At 56.1% G+C, this 18,400-nt stretch overlaps 2 protein-coding genes across 3 annotated transcripts; one reads left to right on the top strand and one right to left on the bottom strand.

Moving 5' to 3' along the window:
* Nucleotides 1-554: 554 nt before the first annotated feature.
* On the top strand, nucleotides 555-9,302 carry LOC105477864 (REC8 meiotic recombination protein). The gene is made up of 20 exons (XM_011734718.3): nucleotides 555-1,345; nucleotides 1,447-1,588; nucleotides 1,692-1,760; nucleotides 1,879-2,021; nucleotides 2,106-2,178; nucleotides 2,271-2,391; nucleotides 4,530-4,611; nucleotides 5,816-5,895; nucleotides 6,136-6,217; nucleotides 6,348-6,420; nucleotides 6,502-6,587; nucleotides 6,759-6,808; nucleotides 7,139-7,270; nucleotides 7,654-7,720; nucleotides 7,823-7,959; nucleotides 8,128-8,176; nucleotides 8,441-8,507; nucleotides 8,643-8,774; nucleotides 8,848-8,954; nucleotides 9,058-9,302. Exons 2-20 carry the CDS (start codon nucleotides 1,533-1,535, stop codon nucleotides 9,147-9,149), a joined length of 1,698 nt encoding a protein of 565 aa, XP_011733020.2. The 5' UTR covers nucleotides 555-1,345; nucleotides 1,447-1,532; the 3' UTR covers nucleotides 9,150-9,302.
* On the bottom strand, nucleotides 9,267-18,351 carry LOC105477863 (importin 4). 2 transcript variants are annotated; one of them, XR_984960.3, is made up of 30 exons: nucleotides 18,065-18,351; nucleotides 17,897-17,983; nucleotides 17,689-17,768; nucleotides 17,561-17,602; nucleotides 17,014-17,143; nucleotides 16,747-16,926; nucleotides 16,433-16,498; nucleotides 16,230-16,331; nucleotides 16,060-16,143; nucleotides 15,640-15,804; nucleotides 15,482-15,535; nucleotides 15,215-15,324; nucleotides 14,812-14,920; nucleotides 14,537-14,666; nucleotides 14,221-14,334; nucleotides 14,006-14,119; nucleotides 13,652-13,772; nucleotides 13,352-13,463; nucleotides 13,141-13,256; nucleotides 12,947-13,024; nucleotides 12,813-12,870; nucleotides 12,607-12,712; nucleotides 12,330-12,523; nucleotides 12,141-12,191; nucleotides 11,627-11,772; nucleotides 11,304-11,512; nucleotides 11,060-11,192; nucleotides 10,862-10,966; nucleotides 9,737-9,806; nucleotides 9,267-9,620 (listed from the first exon to the last, which is right to left on the bottom strand). XR_984960.3 is itself a non-coding variant. In XM_011734711.2 (30 exons), exons 1-30 carry the CDS (start codon nucleotides 18,131-18,133, stop codon nucleotides 9,490-9,492), a joined length of 3,246 nt encoding a protein of 1,081 aa, XP_011733013.2. In that variant the 5' UTR covers nucleotides 18,134-18,351; the 3' UTR covers nucleotides 9,267-9,489. The 2 variants fall into 2 exon arrangements, 1 of the variants encoding a protein (XP_011733013.2); XM_011734711.2 differs by having other exon boundaries at nucleotides 11,627-11,752.
* Nucleotides 18,352-18,400: the final 49 nt, after the last annotated feature.

Here is an 18,400-nt window from a genome sequence, read left to right as displayed (position 1 = left end):
CGTTTCTTCTAAAAATACAAAAATTAACTGGGTGTGGTGGAGGGTGCCTGTAATCCCAGCTACTCGGGAGGCTGAGACATGAGAATCGCTTGAACCTGAGGGGATGGGGGGCAGAGGATGCAGTGTGCCGAGATTGCAGAGATAGCGCCACTGCACTCCAGCCTAGGCAACAGTGAGAGACTCCATCTCAAAACAAAACAAAACAAAACAAAAACGATTGACTTCTTCCTCATTGACCTGTGGGGGCTCCAAGACTATCATCTCACATCTTTTTTTTTTTTTTTTTTTTTTGAGATGGAGTCTTGCTCTCTTGCCCAGGCTGGAGTGCAGTGGCACAATCTCGGCTCACTGCAACCTCCGCCTCCCAGGTTCAAGCATTCTCCTGCCTCAGCCTCCTGAGTAGCTGGGATTACAGGCTTGTGCCACCACGAGCAGCTAATTTTGTATTTTTAGTAGAGACGGGGTTTCACCATGTTGATCAGGCTGGTCTCGAACTCCTGACCTCATGATCCGCCCTCTGAGCCTCCCAAAGTGCTAGGATTACAGGCGTGAGCCACCGCTCCAGGCCTCATCTCACATCTTTCTACCTCTGCAGCACACGACACGCCCCAGTTGGAAACAAAGTAGGAGTTTGTGGACTGGGGGGAGGGCGGGGTCTAATCTCAGGTCAGGCGCGTTGCAAGGTACATCTTGGCACCCGGAAGAGACCCAGCACAGTTGCCCCCGACGTGACCCGACCTCCCCTACCAATTGAGGCGCCCTTGTTGCCAGGCTAGAGGCGAGCGGCGGGGATGCGCTCATTGGTCAAGGAAGGAGCGCCTGTTACTAGAGGCGAGAACCAGAGCCCATTGGTCAGAACACCTCACAATGGACCCCAGCGGCACGCAGAGTCCTTATGATTGGTTTGCTGGCTGCCTCGGGAGACCCTGTTGCCTGGAGCCTAGGCTACTTGGCGCTCCCGACCCGACCCCTGTTCCCCATTGGCTGTCCTGGCAAAAGCCGCCATCTAATGAGGAGCGAGGTGCGGGGCTCCGGAGCGCGCGCTTCCCGCGGTGCCATCTAGTCCTGCGGGAGGCATCCCGGGCCCACACCGCGGCCGCCCAAGCCAGTGAAAGTCCCAGGGGCCTGATATCGCTCCCAGCGCTCGAGGACCGAGGCCTGCTGTGGAGGACACCGTGCTCCCTCGGGACCTGTTTTGGATTCCGGCCCGGGCGTCCCCTTGGAGCTCTGCATCTCCAACCTGGAACCCAACCCAGAAGGCTCAAGTTCGACGCATCACGTGGCGAGCGGATCCACTGAGGGTCCACAGAGAGGGGCGCCCATCTCCTGCATCTCAGTTATCCCGGTAATCGTGTATACACCAATTGTTCATTGCCTCATTAACTTGGTTTTCTGGGTGCACCCACCTTGCCACCAGAGAAGTCCAAATCCTGACTTCTCTCCAAGGTGTTGGGAATTCTGTGCCCTAAAGAATTCTGACTCAGATCCAAACGGCGATCTGGTGGAATTGAGGGTGAAAGGCCAGAGGGACGATGTTCTACTATCCCAACGTGCTTCAGCGCCACACCGGCTGCTTTGCCACCATCTGGTAAGGGTAGGGCCCGTGGGCGTGCAATGGGGGATGCTGGCCGGGATCCCAGCCTGACAGCTCCCCCTCCGCCCCATTTTCCCACCTTCCCCACCCACTTCAGGCTGGCAGCGACGCGCGGCAGCCGGTTGGTGAAGCGCGAATACCTGAGGGTGAATGTGGTGAAGACCTGGTAAGGCCCAGAAAAGGGAAGGAGGGCCTGGGTCGGGGGGGTGAGTTAGGGGATGGGGTGGGCAACGCTGTGGGCCCAGTCCTGGGCGCAGCGGTAATCAGGGCCCATTGTTCCCCAGCGAGGAAATCCTCAATTACGTGCTGGTACGAGTGCAACCCCCGCAGCCCGGCCTGCCGCGGCCCCGCTTCTCCCTCTATCTCTCAGCCCAACTTCAGATCGGTGTGATCCGCGTCTATTCTCAACAATGCCAGTACCTCGTGGGTAAGGCTGGGAACCCTCAGAGGTGGGGCGGGCTGAGCAGCTGTCTGCTAAGCTGGCTGTCTACCTCGCCCTCCCTGCCCACAGAGGACATCCAGCACATCTTGGAGCGCCTCCACCGTGCCCAGCTGCAGATCCGAATAGATATGGAGACTGAGCTGTGAGTGTTCCCTGGGCCTTTGATGGAACACCTGCTAATTTGGCCTCAGCCTAGCTCAGCCTCAGTCCCTGACGGCCTACATTCTCTCCCAGACCCAGCCTACTGCTTCCTAACCACCTGGCCATGATGGAAACCCTAGAAGATGCTCCAGATCCCTTTTTTGGGATGATGTCTGTGGATCCCAGACTTCCTAGTCCTTTCGATATCCCTCAGGTAGGGCTTATTCCCCCAGACTCGTGAATTGACAATGCAGAAGGGGAGTGCTGTCCCTGTGTCACTCTGATATTGGGGTTGGGGGGGGAAGCTTGCCACAGCTCTCTCCCATGGGAGGTGGTAACAAGGGGACTGCCAAGGTGGATCCATCCAGGCGAAGCCCCCTGTACTTATCTACTCGGGGCCAATCTGATCAGATGGTTTCCCCACTGGAGGCAGCTCTTGTCCCCACTTGTCTCCACACTGTTTTCACTGCCGAGGCCCTAATCCAGGCTCTCATCTCTCTGTACTGGGCTTTCTTACCCCTGTCCTCCTCCATCTATTCCCAATATTCCAACAGCTTAATGTCACCTCCTTCCTTAGTTCCCCATTTGAACAGTGGCTCCTGCTGCAAACAGATTACTAGCATTTGGGGCTCTCCATGCCCCAGTTTATTTTTTTATTTTATTACTATTATTATTATTATTTTTGAGACAGGATCTTGCTCTGTGGCCTAGGCTGGAGTGCAGTGGCACGATCTCAGCTTACTGCAACCTCTGCCTCCCTGGTTCAAGTGATTTTCCTGCCTCAGCCTCCCAAGTAGCTGGGACTACAGGCATTTGCCAGCATGCCCAAATGATTTTGTAATTTTAGTAGAGACAGGGTTTCACCATGCTGGCCAGGCTGGTTTCGAACCCCTGACCTCATGATCCACCTGCCTCATCCTCCCAAAGTGCTGGGATTACAGACATGAGCCACAGCGCCTGGCCCATTTTTTTTTAGTTTTAGTAGACATGGTGTTTCGCCATATTGGCCAGGCTGGTCTCGAACTCCTGACCTCAGGTGATCCACCCACCTTGGCTTTCCAAAGTGCTAGGATTATAGGTGTGAGCCACTGCGCCTGGCCTATTATTACTATTTTTTAAGATGGAGTCTCTGTCACCCAGGCTGGAGTGCAGTGGTGTGATCTTGGCTCACTTCAACCTCCACTTCCTCTGGTCAAGCGATTCTCCTGCCTCAGCCTCCCAAGTAGCTGGGATTATAAGTGCCTGCCACCATGCCCGGCTAATTTTTGTATCTTTAGTAGAGACGGGGTTTCACCATGTTGGTCAGGCTGGTCTTGAACTCCTGACCTCAGGCGATCCACCCGCCTTGGCTTCCCAAAGTGCTGTGATTACAGGCGTGAACCACCATGCCCGGCACATACCCTGGTTTAGAACTAGTCATCCCCAGACTTCTCTCTCAGTCCTCTGGGCATCTGTGGCTCCTAAACACTAGTTTGGCCCTTATGCCTCAATGATACCACATTCATGTCTTTGCTTGTGCTGTTTCCCTAGCCCATAATGGTCACCCCTCATCCTCTACAAGTCGAGTTCTACATATTCTTACAGACCTGGCTTAAATGCTGCCCTTCTCTATGAAATATTTATCCCAGTCTTAGCTGGAACCAAATGTGGTTTGGGAACTCAACACTTTGCTAGGGCCTTGTTTTACCCTTTGCCTTGACTCTTGAGGGGTTACATACAACCTTGTCTCCCCACTAGACTTCCTTAAGATCAAGAATCTTTTTTGTTCACCTCTGTCAACCACAACAGTTGATGATGCACTGCTTCTTGCACAATTTTTTTTTTTTTTTTTTTTTTTGAGACAGTCTTGCTCTGTCTCCCAGGTTGGAGTGCAGTGGAGCAATCTCAGCTCACTGCAACCTCCACTTCCTGAGTTCAAGCAATTCTCCTGTCTCCACCTCTCGAGTAGCTGGAATTACAGGCACCACCACCACGCCCGGCTAATTTTTGTATTTTTAGTAGAAATGGGGTTTCATGATGTTGGCCAGGCTGGTCTCGAACTCCTGACCTCAACTGATCCACCCACCTTGGCCTCCCAAAGTGCTGGGATTATAGACGTGAGCCACGGCGCCTGGCCTTCTTGCACAAATTGATGAGGGCTAGATAACTGGGGTTTGGGTTGGGAAGGGAGGTGAGAACAGGAACTGAGGAAAGGAGGCCAGATGGCAGGTGAGTTTACTGCAAGCTGATGTCAGTGCAACAAGAATTAGGCATAAAAGGAGATTACTGTGCATTGTTGAAGAAGGTTGTGAAAGTGGGAAAGCAGGGGGCTGAAGCTGAACCCTATCTTTTGTTTCCAATCCCTCCCCAAAGATTCGACACCTCTTAGAGGCTGCAATTCCAGAGAGAGTTGAAGAGATCCCTCCCGAAGTCCCTACAGAGCCCAGGAAGCCAGGTCAGCAGAGAGAACCTTCTTTCTGGTGAGAGGCATAGGCAGGCCCAAGAGCTGTAGAAATTACCATTTTTTAGCTTAAGAGCCCGGCCCTGTGAGGGGCCCTTTTTTTTTTTTTTGAGACAGAGTCTCACTGTGTCGCCCAGGCTGGAGTGCAGTGGTGCGATCTCGGCTCACTGCAAGCAATTCTCCTGCCTCAGCCTCCCTAGTAGCTGGGATTACAGACGCGCAATACCATGCCCAGCGAATTTTTATATTTTTAGTAGAGATGGGGTTTCATCACATTGGCCAGGCTGGTCTCAAATTCTTGACCTCAGGTGATCCACCCGCCTCGGCCTCCCAAAGTGCTGGGATTACAGGCGTGAGCCACTGTGCCCCACGAGGGGCAGTTTATGTGTGTAACCTAATCAGTACCTCACAAGAGTCCTCTGAGGTCAGATTTCTTATCCTTTTTTTTTTTTTTTTTGAGAGACAGAGTATTACTCTATAGCCCAGGCTGGAATACAGTGGTGCACTTTAGGCTCACTGCAATCTTTGCCTCCCGGATTCAAGCAATTCTCCTCCCAGGTAGCTGGAATTATAGGCGTGCACCACCACGCCCAACTAATTTTTGTATTTTTAGTAGAGATGGGTTTTCGCCATGTTGGCCAGGCTGGTCTCGAACTTCTGACCTCAGGTGATCCACCCACCTCAGCCTCCCAAAGTGGTGGGATTACAGGCATAAGCCACCACACTTGGCTTTTTTTTTTTTTTTCTTTTTTTCCCCAGGCTGGAGTGCAATGGTATGATCATAGATCACTGCAGCCTTGACCTCCTCCTCCAGGGCTCAAGCATTCCTTCCACCTCAGCCTCCAGAGTTGCTGGGACCACAGGGATGAGCCACCACACCTGGCTAGTTTTTAAATTTTTTGTAGAGACAGAGTCTCGCTATGTTGCCCAGGCTGGCCTCAAACTCCTGGGCTCAAGCAATCCAAAGTGTTGGGATTACAGGTATGAGCCATTTCGTCCAGCCTCCCCATTTTACTGATGAGGAAAGTGAGGCTCACAGTGGTTAAGCAGTGTAGCCAGGGTCAGGATGCCAGAGATTAGCCTGGGTCTGATTAGAATCCAGGTTACCTTGACTTCAGAGTCCATGCTTTTGCCTGACTGCACGGCTGTGGGAATTTGGAAAGAAGCAGAGAGGCTGGTGACTCCCCTGTTCCTCCAGACAGGATTCTGGTCACTGTGCTGCCCCCTGAGGCCATCACGCTCCAGGAGGCAGAGCCCATACGGATGCTGCGGATTGAGGTGAGTTGTTCCCTGCACACAGGGCCTGAGGTCCAGCCCCCTTGCATCTACTTCTCTCTGTCCCCAGAGTCCTGCCTTTTCTGTCTCCATTTCCCTATTCTCTGTCCCTGGCACCTGAGCACCCAGTGGCTTCCTTGAACCTGGCCCTGTGGCATGCCTCTGGGATCCACTCTCCTGGATCCACTTGCCTTTTTCAGAAATGTTACTGAATCCCCTCCCCTTGCTCTTCTCTCTGGACAGGGTGAACAGGAGCTCCCAGAGGTCAGCCGCCGAGAGCTGGACCTGCTGATCGCAGAGGAAGACGAAGCTATCTTGTTAGAAAGTAGGTGTCTCTGGCAGCATAGGGCCCGCCTGGAGCTGGATGGTCAAACCCCTGGCGTGGGCAGTCTGGGACTGGACAATGTTCCCATTTCTCCTTTTCCATCCTCTGAACTCTGATTCTCTCTCCACAGAGCTAAGGGAGGAGCTCCGGGTTCCAGAGGGTGAAATCGTAGTCCCCCGGCTCTCACCTCCAGCTCCTGCAGAGTAAGGGCAGGAATTCCTAGACCAGGTAGGGTGTTGGTGCTGGGAAGGGTCTTCTCATTTCTCTTGCCCATTTCCCTTCAGGGTGGAAGGAATAGCAGAGGCACTTCCAGTCCTGGTCCCTGAGGAGCTGAGGCCGACAGGCTGGGAGCCTGGGGCCCTACTCATGGGTGAGTGCCCACCACACCCCAGGGGCTTTTCTGGGAGTACTTCTATACTGCTGCACACAAGGGCTCTATATCCCAACTCGCTAAAGGGAGGACCCTGCAGTTTCTTGCCCTGGTATCTGCAAGGGGTAAGGGGCTTATGGGACAGAGCCACAACCTTGGGTGTTGTTGCAGAGGTGACCCCCCCAGAGGAACTGCGTCTGCCAGCCCCACCCAGCCCAGAGGTGAGTAGCATCCCTTCCAATCCTCCTCCTCCTCCTCTTTGCCCTCCCCCACCAGGGCTGCCTCCCCAAGCCCAGGGCCACTGCTAGCTTACAGGGGTCCTTAGTGCAGATGATAAAATATGTCCCTTTCTACACCCCATTGTGTCTGGCCTGCACTTTCCAGATGGGTACCCTTATGCAAGGTATGAGCTGCTCAAGTGCATGAAGACCCCACACAAGCCCTTTCCCCAGGTTCCTCCAGGGGCGGGGTGTGGGGCCGTTAGCAGTCCACCAGAATGACAGGAAAAAGAGTAATGGGCAGCCTTGCCCCTACCTGCCCTCCCCACTCAGCTGAGGCGGCCCCCAGTCTTCCCACCTCCTCGCCGCCGTCGTCGCCGGTTACTGTTTTGGGACAAGGAGACTCAGATCTCCCGGGAGAAATTCCGGGAACAACTGCAAACCAGAGCCCACTGCTGGGAATGTGTGAGTACAGCCCAGGCTTTGCGGGGAGAGGGAAGGAGGCAGGGATACCAGGGGCACATGCAGGCTGAGCCTTCTAAATTCCTCAGGAGGTTGGGGGTAGGATTGGGAACTTGATCAAAAATCCCCTCCATTCTCCAGAAAATGCAGGCGATGTGGGTTTGCACATGTACAACTGTTCATGGTCCTTTAGTGACCCCAACTGTCATACCCATGGGCACCAGGTTAAAAAGTCCTTCTTTTAGCAGTGAGCAGGGCAGGCAGGGTCACGAGCCCAAAAGCTGGGGAAGTCCAGAAGCCCCAGAACAATGCATTGCAAAGAGGCAAAGGGGACCTGAGGAGTGGCTGCTTCATAATGAGGCTTCTGACCTTTCCCCACCACACAGCCCAAGGTGCAGCCTCCTGAGAGGACCATCACAGGCCCTGCAGAGTTGTTCAGAACCCCAACTCTCTGTAAGAATGGCGGGGGATGGGCACAAAGGATCCTCAAAACCAATTTCTCATTCCTGGTGCTCCTCACGCCTCAAACCGTGCCTACTGCCTTCTTGTCCACAGCTGGCTGGCTACCCCTTGAACTACTGGGTCTCTGGACCCACTGTGCCCAGCCACCCCCAAGAGCACTCAGGCGAGAGCTGCCTGAAGAGGTTGCTGAGGAGGAAAGGAGAAAGGCTGAAGTTCCGAGTGAGATCGAGGTAACTGCACCACCTGTTGCCTGCATCGCCCCAGTGCCAGGGTCTGCCTGACCAACTGGCTGCCCTCCCCTGCTATGAGGGCCAACAGCACAGGTTCACTGGCCTTGTGCCTTCTGAGGCCCAAGTCCCAGATGCTTGGGGTCTTAGTTCTGCTTCTCCTGTCCCCAGGTCCCGAGGGAGGCCCTGGAGCCCAGTGGTCCCCTTATGCTGTCTTCAGGTAAACACCTAGAGAAGAGGGGCAGTGGGACCACCACCCTTACCACTGTCCCAGGAAACTAGTATCCCAACTGCTCAAGCTATTTCATGAGTGAAGGCGTGTGTGTGTGACATAAGGAAGCACGGACTGCTCCTCCTCTGCTCTCTCACCTGTGTGCTTTTAACAAGTCACTGCATAGCTCTGCCATCTACTTATACCAGGTGGCCACAAGGCCCTAACTACCACCCAAGCAGACACCCACCAGTGCCTTTCCTCCCCGAACAGAGCTCTCCCTAGAGGCAGCTGAAGAGGAGAAGTCCCGCATCAGCCTCATCCCACCAGAAGAACGGTGGTAAGCGGCCAGGCTCCATGGGAGCCAGGGCCCACAGCCTTTGGCCAGGTGGTAGAAATGGCTGCTGGGATGGGTATGCCCCTTGTCACTGTCACAGCTGCCACCTTCCCTGCTCTTACTCCCATGTTCTCCTAGGGCCTGGGCTGAGGTGGAACAGCCAGAACCTCCTGCATTGCCCGTGGTGCCTGAACTCCCTGAGGTGCCCATGGAGATGCCTTTGGTGCTGCCGCCAGAGCTCGAGCTGCTCTCACTGGAAGCTGTGCACAGGTACCACGGGGGTGGCACCTTGATGGGGTGGACCCGGGTTGAAGCCTCTGCTAATGGTTCTTGATCCCTATAGGGCAGTGGCACTGGAGCTGCAGGCCAACAGGGAGCCCGACTTCAGCAGCCTGGTGTCACCCCTCAGCCCCCGCAGGATGGCCGCTCGGGTCTTCTACATGCTCCTGGGTGAGTGTATGCATGTGTGTGTGTGTATGTGGCACAGGGACACACAGACCAGAGGCCCATACAGGGACTCCCCCAACCTGCCCTCTCCTCCCCTCTTGACCAGTGCTCTCAGCGCAACAGATTCTTCGCGTGGAACAAGAAAAGCCATATGGTCGCCTCCTGATCCAGCCGGGGCCCAGATTCCACCGAGGTTAGAGTCCATTTACGAAGCTGCCAGGAAACCGGCCACTTCTAGTAAACCACGTCGTGGCTCACTGGGTCCTGCTTACTTCATTTCTGAATGTGCATTTCCAGCCTTCTTGCTCTCAGAGCTATTGTTCAAGCAGAAAACAAGCTGCTTTTATTACAGTATGATGTCATGACTCATTTGTAACAGATCCAGCCTCAGGGACAGCCCTGTAAGGCAGCAAGTAGGGCTGGCGCCAAATGGCTATGAGTCCCAGAATCTTTGGTAAGGCAGAACTGAACTGGGCTGAGAGGTGGTCTTAAGGCCTGGGCAGGCTCTGTTCTCTCTGGACTGGCTGCAGCCTGCGATCTAGGAGAGGCCCAGCACAGCCTGGAGCTCCTGAGCCTTGTCAACAGGCAGTGAGCCCAGAGCTGCCTGGAAGCTGTCGGCGTGCTGTTCGGCCAGGAATGTCAGGAGCAGCAACAGTGCGGCCTTGGTGTCTGGGTGCAGAGGGAGGGAGAAAGGTTGGGGCTCCTAAAGCCTCGCTGCCCCAGGTCCTCTGAGCCCTGCCACTCCCAGCCTCCCCCAAGCCCCTGCCCGTGACTCCTATCCTCACCTGGTGGGATCTTGTTGTCAGCCAGAATGAGGCTGCAGATACGCAAGAGCTCTGGAGCCACATCTACAACCTGTGAGGAAAGAGTGGCTGACTCAGGGCAGCAGCCCCGGACCCCAGGTCTAGGCAGGTGGTCAGGACCAAGGAGTGGCAGAGTCTCTTATTGGGGTGGTTGCACCTGGTACTGATTCACAGGCATCCAAGACAACTATGAACATGAGCAGGACCAGTGAAACTTGGTAGTAATGACTTTTTTTGGAGGGAATGGGGGATGTGGAACAAGATGATTAAAGTCATAGCCTCGGCCGGGCGCGGTGGCTCAAGCCTGTAATCCCAGCACTTTGGGAGGCCAAGATGGGCGGATCACGAGGTCAGGAGATCGAGACCATCCTGGCTAATATGGTGAAACCCTGTCTCTACTAAAAATACAAAAAACTAGCCGGGCGAGGTGGTGGGCGCCTGTAGTCCCAGCTACACGGGAGGCTGAGGCAGGAGAATGGCGTAAACCCGGGAGGCGGAGCTTGCAGTGAGCCGAGATCCGGCCACTGCACTCCAGCCTGGGTGACAAAGCGAGACTCCGTCTCAAAAAAAAAAAAAAAAGTCATAGCCTCAAGACCTAAAGAAACCCAGACGCCCAGGAGCTCCACCTACACAACAATCTCTAAAAGTGTAAGACAAGGATGACACAAACACTCTGACATGACTCCAAACCTAGCTACTTGGTACAGCCAAAATCTCTTCAGAGAGCAGAGCTGATCTAATTGAAATGTATGGTGTGGTGGCCCAGAGGTACCCAGGGCTCCACAGAGCACAGTTTGAAAGGGCCCTTGTTTAGGAAACCAGCCTGGGAAAACTGCAACTTCTGGCTCAGACCAAAGGGTAGAAATGGAGCTTCCTCCGGAAAAATGCTGCGTGGAGGAAGTCCTTCCTGTCCCATCACAGGACTGGCTGCCAATCCTTGCAGACAAATAAGAAATGGTGCAGGGAGTATCAAAAGAACAGCTGAAACTGTCACCTTGCATCAGGTGCAACCGACAGCCTGGAGCTCCTGAGCCTCATCAGCAGACAGGGCCTATCACTGAGTGGAGCGGCGTGCTCCCCTCTGAGGGCTGCCAGCCACAAGGTTACCTGGTCAGGGCTGCTCTGGTACAGGAAGCTGAAGAGGCGCCCAATGGTGACCCACTCCTCCAAGTCCTTCTTCAGTGGCAGGGCATGCAGTAGGGCAGCCAGCACCTGGGCACACAAATGTCTCAGGCCAACCTGCCCTGCCCTCCACCACCCTCCCTCCTCAGCTTCCAGGCTCTGCCTGATGTCTCCCTCCCTCACCTGGGGCTCTGGTTTCCTGGTGGGACTGGCCATCAACAGGCGGGCAAGTGCCCCACAGATGTTGTCACGGACACGATCGTGTCTCTCCCGCGCCAGGAGGGGAAAAAGGAGCCCCAGCAGCTTGGGGAAGTGTCTGATCCATAGTCAAGGAATGGCCACACACTCAGGTAGACCTTGCCCACCTGCAAGCCCTGGGGACACTCCCCCAACCCCCAGTCCCTCCCCTCCTGTGATCCAAGGATACTCCTGGGCAGGGTGGCCCCCGTGCTCTGCTAGCACACCCAGCCCAAAGATGGCATTGCTTCGCACCTCAGGGTCTGCCTCTCGGGCGGTGCTCAACAGCACAGGGAGCAGCCGAGACACAAATTGGGCTGAGGCGGCACCCAGGCCCTGAATAGTCTCTGCCAAGGTCCCCACTGCAAAGGACTTCTCTGCCACTGTGCAGCCCTGTTTCTGATGGGGGAGAACAGGAAGGAGTACAGATCAGCCTGGGCCAAGGATAAAGGCTGAGGTGGGCACTGGGTGCATGAGGGGACTAGGGCTTGAAGCCAGAAGATGGACACTCACTGTCTTGCACACCAATAATGGCAGGAAACCAGCAAAGAATGGGGCAAAGGAGTCTCCCCCAGCCGCAGCTGCCAGGGCAGGGATGGCCTCTCCAGCATGCTCCAGCAACATGGCGTCGTATTCAGCCTGTGGAGCCAGGTCAGGGGCTGGAGCACCAGGGCCAGCTCAGTGACTGCACACCTCCCTACCATGCTCTGCTACCAGCTGCAGGGGTCCCTGGGGCTGCCCTTGGTTGATAGGGCTGGTCCCTCTCAGACCGGGTGTTTTCATGGCCCAGCTTCTTCCCCTAGCTCTTCTGCTCCTGCCTATCGCTCTAAGCACACCCCAGTCCACACTGCTCTCCTTCCCTGAACTCCCACTGGCTTAATGGGATCAGGGTTGTGTCTCTCTGACCATTACCAATCTCTTTTAGTGGCCCTGGCTGCCCCAGGCCAAGAACAAATACACTGTCCACCCCTGTCCCTGTGGAGACTGCCTGGACCACCTGGTCCCAGTTTTCATCCCTGGCGCTCACCTGATCATCATCTTCCTCTTCCTCCTCCTCGTCAGTATCCTGACAGGCTGTCTACAAGAAGCAGCAGCTCAACTTAGCCAGAGCTTTCATGCCCCTTCTCTTTTCATCGGGGTATGGGGGTGGACTTGTAGCCAGTCCCCAACCTGGGCCCGGCACCTCTCCTTCCCGAAGCCCACCTGCCCTGCTCACCTTCCTCTGCAGCACAGCCTTGAGCATGCTACAGAGCTCAGCCAGGCGCCCAGGGGGCTTCAGAGTGAGGGTCCCACAGCTGCGGAGCACCCCTGTCAGGGCCTCCAGCACGGCCATCACCACCTGGCGCTCCCGCTCCCTGTTCACTGAATGCATGTAGGATGGCACCACTCGGGCCAGGGCAGCCTGCAAAGCTGGGGACATTATTGGCTGAAGCACTGGTCAGGCCCTGCCGTGCCCCAAGAACCCTCAGCCTGGCCCAGCCTCTCCTTCTCACCAGCAGTGTTGGGTTCTGAGGGGCAGCTTTGACAGGCCTTGTGCAGTGCACAGCAAAACTGACCCAGAGCCTCATGGGCTGCCTTCCGCACATTCAGGTGAGGGCACTGCAAGATGAGGAGGGGCGGGATGTGTCTGCTGTGTGCACTGTGAACACAGGGCCCCCAGCCTGAGAACCCCACCCACTCTACCCACTGGCCCCCTCACCTCCAGCAGTTTAAATACTTCTTCAAAGACACTTTCCATGTATGGAAGGAAGGCCACACTACAGAGAGAGACACAGTCATGGGTAAGGGGCCCCCAGGCAGGGTTTTCAGTGCCAGGGAAGGGCGAATGCTCACCTGGTGTTCACAGAGATCTCCCCTAGGGCAGCACAGGTGTCTTCCTTCTCATCGAAGAAGGCGTTCTCCACGCTGTACCTAGAGTAAGATGGGGAGGCAGTGGTGATCAGGCACCAAGAGGAGCAGATCCAGCACTAGTCCCCTGGTCTAAAACCAAAGTCTAGATTCCTGATCAGAAGAGCACCCCTCCGCACCCTGAGATCTCTGAGTCATCCTCTTCTTCCACATCCTCATCCATGAGCTCCTCCTCTTCTTCCCCATCACTCTCATCGTCAAACAGAAGGAAGGAGCTGCTCCCGTCATACTGAGGCTGGAGTGGAGGCACGGCAAGGACTTTGGCTCAGCTAGGCCCAGGAGATAAATCCCATTGCAGGGCTGGCCTGGCCCAGCCCACCCTCTGCTCACCACAATGCCCTCGGCAGAACGCAGTGACAGCAGCATGAGCGTGGTGATCTGTTCCAAGTGGGGTGCCAGGCCCTCGCCCATCAGACCCGATAAGGCGGCAAATAGGCTGTACCTGGTCAAAGCAGGCAGAAGAAGCTGTATGGTCCTGCTTGCTACCACCAGACAGGATGGGGGAGCCCGGGAACACCTGGCTATGGTCCGAACCAGAGGACTAGAGTCTGGGGTGGGGATTCCAGTGGGCCCAGTGGGCAGAAAGGAGGGGTGGGGACAAGGGCAGAGGCAGGGTGAGGGATCACTCACGTGCAGCGCCGCAAGTCAGGGTCGTCTACCTGGTTGCAGAGGCCCAGACCCAGCTGGCAGCATTCCTCAGCCAGCGGCCTCATGGGCTCCCCCACCGCTCGTGCCAGCACTCCCAGTGTCTCTGTGGGGGCAAGGGCTCCACTAGCACCAGGAGGTGGAGGTGGGCTGTAGGACCAAAGGTGGTAGCTGGGAGGGATTCAGAAATCCCCCCCACCCGTTGGTACAGGGTGAAGAACACCCCCTTTGATGAGAAGGAAGACATCCGTGCTCCCGTGGGGGCAATCTCTGTCAACACCAGGTGAGCATCGGCCCTTTGCTGGCACTGGGATCCCCACCTGGGAGCCTCTCACTCACCCAGGCTCTGGATCTGCACAGGCTGAAGGTCCTCACGGCCTGTTAACAGGAATTCCCGCAGGTGCTCCATGATGGCAGGGAAGTAGGGCAGCAGCGAGGCCTGGGCAGCTGTAGCTGCAGGATGGAAGGACAGAATCAGAGCTGGAAAGGGCAGGGACCACCAGCCACAGGGCCTTTGGGTGAACCCCACATCCCTGCCTCCTGCCTCTCCTCACCAATGGCTCCTACGGCGCTCACAGCCAGCTCCTTGGCCCGGGGACTGCTGGGGCTCCTCAGAGGCTGCAGCATGCATTCCATAAGCTCCGGAAGGTAGGGCTGCACTTTGGGCCCTGTGGGAAAGGATGCTCCTCTATCAACCAACCCAGATCTCCTACCTGCATGCCCACCTCCCTCCAGGCGGAAACCCCTTTGTGGCGCCATCACACACTTTCCCCCACCATAGGCAGCAATGCAAGGAGATGCACATCCTGCGCATTCAGCCAAAGCCGCTGCCTCATCCCCCTCCCCCAAGCTCCCCACTGCCATCACTACCTAAGTTCTCCACGAAATTCTCCAGGGCATAGCAGGCCTTGGCTAGGTGGTGTGTGTGTCCAAGAGGCACCGACTTCAGGTAGGCGAGGAGCAGTGGCATCACCTCCCTTGAATAGCTGCTGATATGGGGCTGGGGGAGGGAGCAAGCAGGGCTTGAGTCAGGTTCACCTGCAGGGCACATACAAGAGTGCGACGGCAGCAGGGATGCTTGAAGAGATGAAAGGTGAGGGGAAGGGGACATTCAAGTGGTGGCTCCCACATTCAGCCTGGTTCACCTGTAGGTTTTCTGAGAACTGGCCCAGGGCAAATAGCGCAGCATTGCGTACAACTTGCGAGGGGTCCTCCAGGCCCTTGCACACAATCTGCAGCAGTGGGGGCAGCAGTCTGGATAGGGCAGGACAAGAGGACACAGGCTGAGGAGCTATACCTGACAGCCCTAGGCTGACCTGTTCTCTTCATTTTCCCTGGAAAAAACAAGGCTTTTCCTGTCACCAGAGGGTGGGCAGCAGCCCCTGATCCCTACAGCTGGGAAGCCATGTCATTTATCTTCTAAGCCAGGACACTTTTGAGAATGGGGGAAAATGCTGTTGATAAATAAGCTTGAACAACAAGCATAAACCATGACAGCCACGGTCCTCCCCATGGGCAACCCTCACCCTGGGATAGGGGAATAGATACCTCTGCCTGATGTGGTCACCAGCTCCGTCAGACAGCACGGCCAGCACCAGGAGTCCAGCCTTGCGCTGGTATGGGCTCTCGCTCCGCAAGGCCTCTTCCAGCATGGGCATCTAGGGAAGCATGTGGCACGCTTCTGAAACCCCAGAAAGAGCCTGCCCATTCCTGTGGAAATAGACCTTCACACCTCCCAGGGTCTAAACGTCCTTGGCCTCAGGGGACTAGGCACACTTGGAGGTAGGGACACCAGAAGGACAGAGCCACACTTACCAGCTGGGGACAGAGCTTGTCGGGGGGCAGGTGTAGCGCCAGCATGTCCACAACCTAAGATAGGATGGGGAGACTTACTTTGCTCGACTCCATCTCTGCCTCCCCAACCTCCCACAGCCACCTAACACCTTCCCCCTCTGTCCTGCCCCACATCTCACCTGTACAGCAAAATGCTTGGGAGTCTCCCCCATCAGCTCAATCTCCAACTCTTCCTCTTCTGAATCCTGGTCCTCAGGATCCAACTGGCCTGGCAGGGGCTCAGCAGCCATAATGGGGAAAAGGGTGTGTAGCAAGGGTGGCAGGAGACGATTCTTCAGTAAGGCCTTGACAGAGAAGGTGGAACAGTGTCCCTAAGAATCTGCTCCCAGGATGGGCTCACATTAAAAATTCCAGTCTTCCAGGCCATAAAAGGTCCGACAGAAAATTCCCAATCTCCCAGGCAGGAGCTGGGGTGAGGCTAGGCCAAGGCTTGAACCCCCACAGTACTTTAGATACCCTGAGATGAACCGAAAGTCCCAGGAGTGAGACTAAGGGTAGAGAGTGGGTGGGGTGATGTGTGTCAATGGGCACTCACTCACCTTGCTCTTGACTTTGACCAAGAAAGTGAGGCAGCAGAGAACACGTACGCGTATCGCATTGCCCAGGGCCACATTTCTAGCCACCTGTCCAGAGAATAATAAGAATCAGAGACAGGGAAGGAAAGTCCCAACAGAGCATGTAGCAGGGGCCATGTCCACTCCAGGCTCACCTCCAGGCAGAATGTGAGGACCTCAGAGAGGTAGGGGGTGACGATGGGCACCTCTGACTCCAACAGTTCATCCAAAACCTCAAGGGCCTCACAGGCCTTTGCCTGACAAACAAGGCACAAGGTTACCATGCTCTTCTTCAGTGGGCCAAGCTGGTCACTTTTGCACTCTTCTTCCAACAGAGCTCCTGCCCACCTGTCCTCACCTCATCTATGGGGATCAGAGTCTGCACAGCCACGATCAGCTTGGGCACCAACATCCGAGCGAGAGGCTGAGGGACACATCACAGACAGCATGATGCAGCCTAATCTCACACCCCAGCAGCTGACAGCTTCCTCATAGCCTGAATTGCGAGGAGGAGCCCAGACATAATAGCCAGGCCCACCTACAGCATCCCCTCTCAATTGTCAGGAAGGGCCACAGGCAAGTAAAGAATCCAAAGCAGTTTTGTAACTTTTACAGATGAGGACATGAAGGCCTGAGGAAAGGGAGTCAAAGATACGAGGGCCCACATCTCACCACGTCTTCAGTGCTGAGGTAGGGGGCCATGGTGGTCAGAGTGCGCAGGGAGTAGAAGAGCAGCCCAGGAGAGCCCACCTCACCAAGAGTCTCATTCAGAAGCCGAAGCAGCTCCCGGTGGTGGGGTTGGAAGGCCTCGGGCCGGGAGGTCACCACCACACTTAGCAGCAAAAGCCCCATCTGTCCAAGAATAGAGGATTGGAGAGCAAGCTTACATGGTCTATCCCACCTCTTAGTCCCTCCCTCCTGCCAACCATGTGATGGTACCTCTCTCTCTGGGCTGTGGGGGCTGTGGGTACTGTGCTGAAGAAGCTGCAAAAGCTGTGGCCAGGCCTCCAGGCCTTCCTTTCGAAAAATGGTGGCTGAAAGCTGGGCCAGGCTGAGGCTCACACAGTGCCTGCAAACAGGAGAGATCTCCTCTATCACTCTCCAATACCTTCCTCTGCACATAGTGGCCAGGCACAATGGGGCAGCCAGGAGAGAAACTTTCAGGAGGTGTGGGCACAGGGTCTTTACCAAGTTGGGACACATGAGACAGCAGCTCAGAGGGAGCCCAGCAGCACTGCGGGCATGTAATCTGGTAAGTTCAGTCTTACTAGCCTGAATTTCAGTCTTATTCTTCTGACTTGAGTTTGGCAGATCATAGTCACCCTTCCTCAAGAACTTCAGTCTTCAAAACAGCCTTAAAATTTTCACTCCACCTTGGGTCTAGAACTGAAGTCCCTGCCCCACAAGTCCCAGCCTGGAACTGAAAGGGAAGGCAGAAACCCCGACAAGGTCGTCAGGATCCCGAGAAAAGGGGGTAGGTACTTACTCTGTTTCTCTCTGCAGGGCCGTCAGGATCAGGGACTTGAGGCTGGAACACAGGGGGCAGGTGTTTGGTACACAGACTGCCCAAGAAAAGTCTCCGCCTGGCCCCGCCCCAACACAGGCCCAACCCACCTCTCCCGTTGCTCCGCCGCCAGCCGTCGCCAGCGGGTGTTCAGTCGTCTGCGGGTCAGCACCGCCGCAAACTGGCGGATCTAGGACGAGGAAACAAGCACGTGGGGGTCCGGGCAGGAGGGTGCTGAGCGGACCGCAGGGGGCGGATATTGGGGCTTGACCAGTGGCGTACAGTGGGAAGCTCGGAGGGGAGAGTCAGCGGTCTCACCTGGGGGTCGGCCGCCGAGGCCAGCAGGTCGCAGAGAGCCGGCAAAGCGGCGGGGGCCCGAAGAGCGATCTGGAGCTGTTCCGTGGCCTGGGGGGAAGCTAGGGGTGAGAGTCGGGTCTTTCCCGCAACCTCCCGCTCGCCCTGGCCCGGTTATGCCTACTCCCGTACCCGACGGATGCGCTCGGTGTCCGGCAGCAGCAGCTCCCGTAGGAGCTGCTCCAGGCCGGCGGGCTCCATGGCAGCAGCTGAGCCGCCGCTACTGGGCCGAAAAGGGGAGGGGGAGGGACAGCACGTGGAGGCTCTGACACCCACTTCCGGCGGAAAGGGCGTTGCCACACGCCCCGAGGGTTGCCAAGGTGATTCAATTCACTTCTCACAAAGAGGTCCGACTCCTCCACTTCCGTTATGCTGAGCACCGGCTGAGTCGCGGAAACCCAGCTCTGGCAATGTAGGTTCCCCACGCCGGGAGTTCCCAAGTTGGGTTGGAGAACTCAAGCTTCGGGC

The sequence above is a fragment of the Macaca nemestrina genome, chromosome 7, assembly GCF_043159975.1.
Source record: "Macaca nemestrina isolate mMacNem1 chromosome 7, mMacNem.hap1, whole genome shotgun sequence".
Taxonomy (NCBI): domain Eukaryota; kingdom Metazoa; phylum Chordata; class Mammalia; order Primates; family Cercopithecidae; genus Macaca; species Macaca nemestrina.
This window is presented reverse-complemented; position numbering and strand designations above follow the sequence as displayed.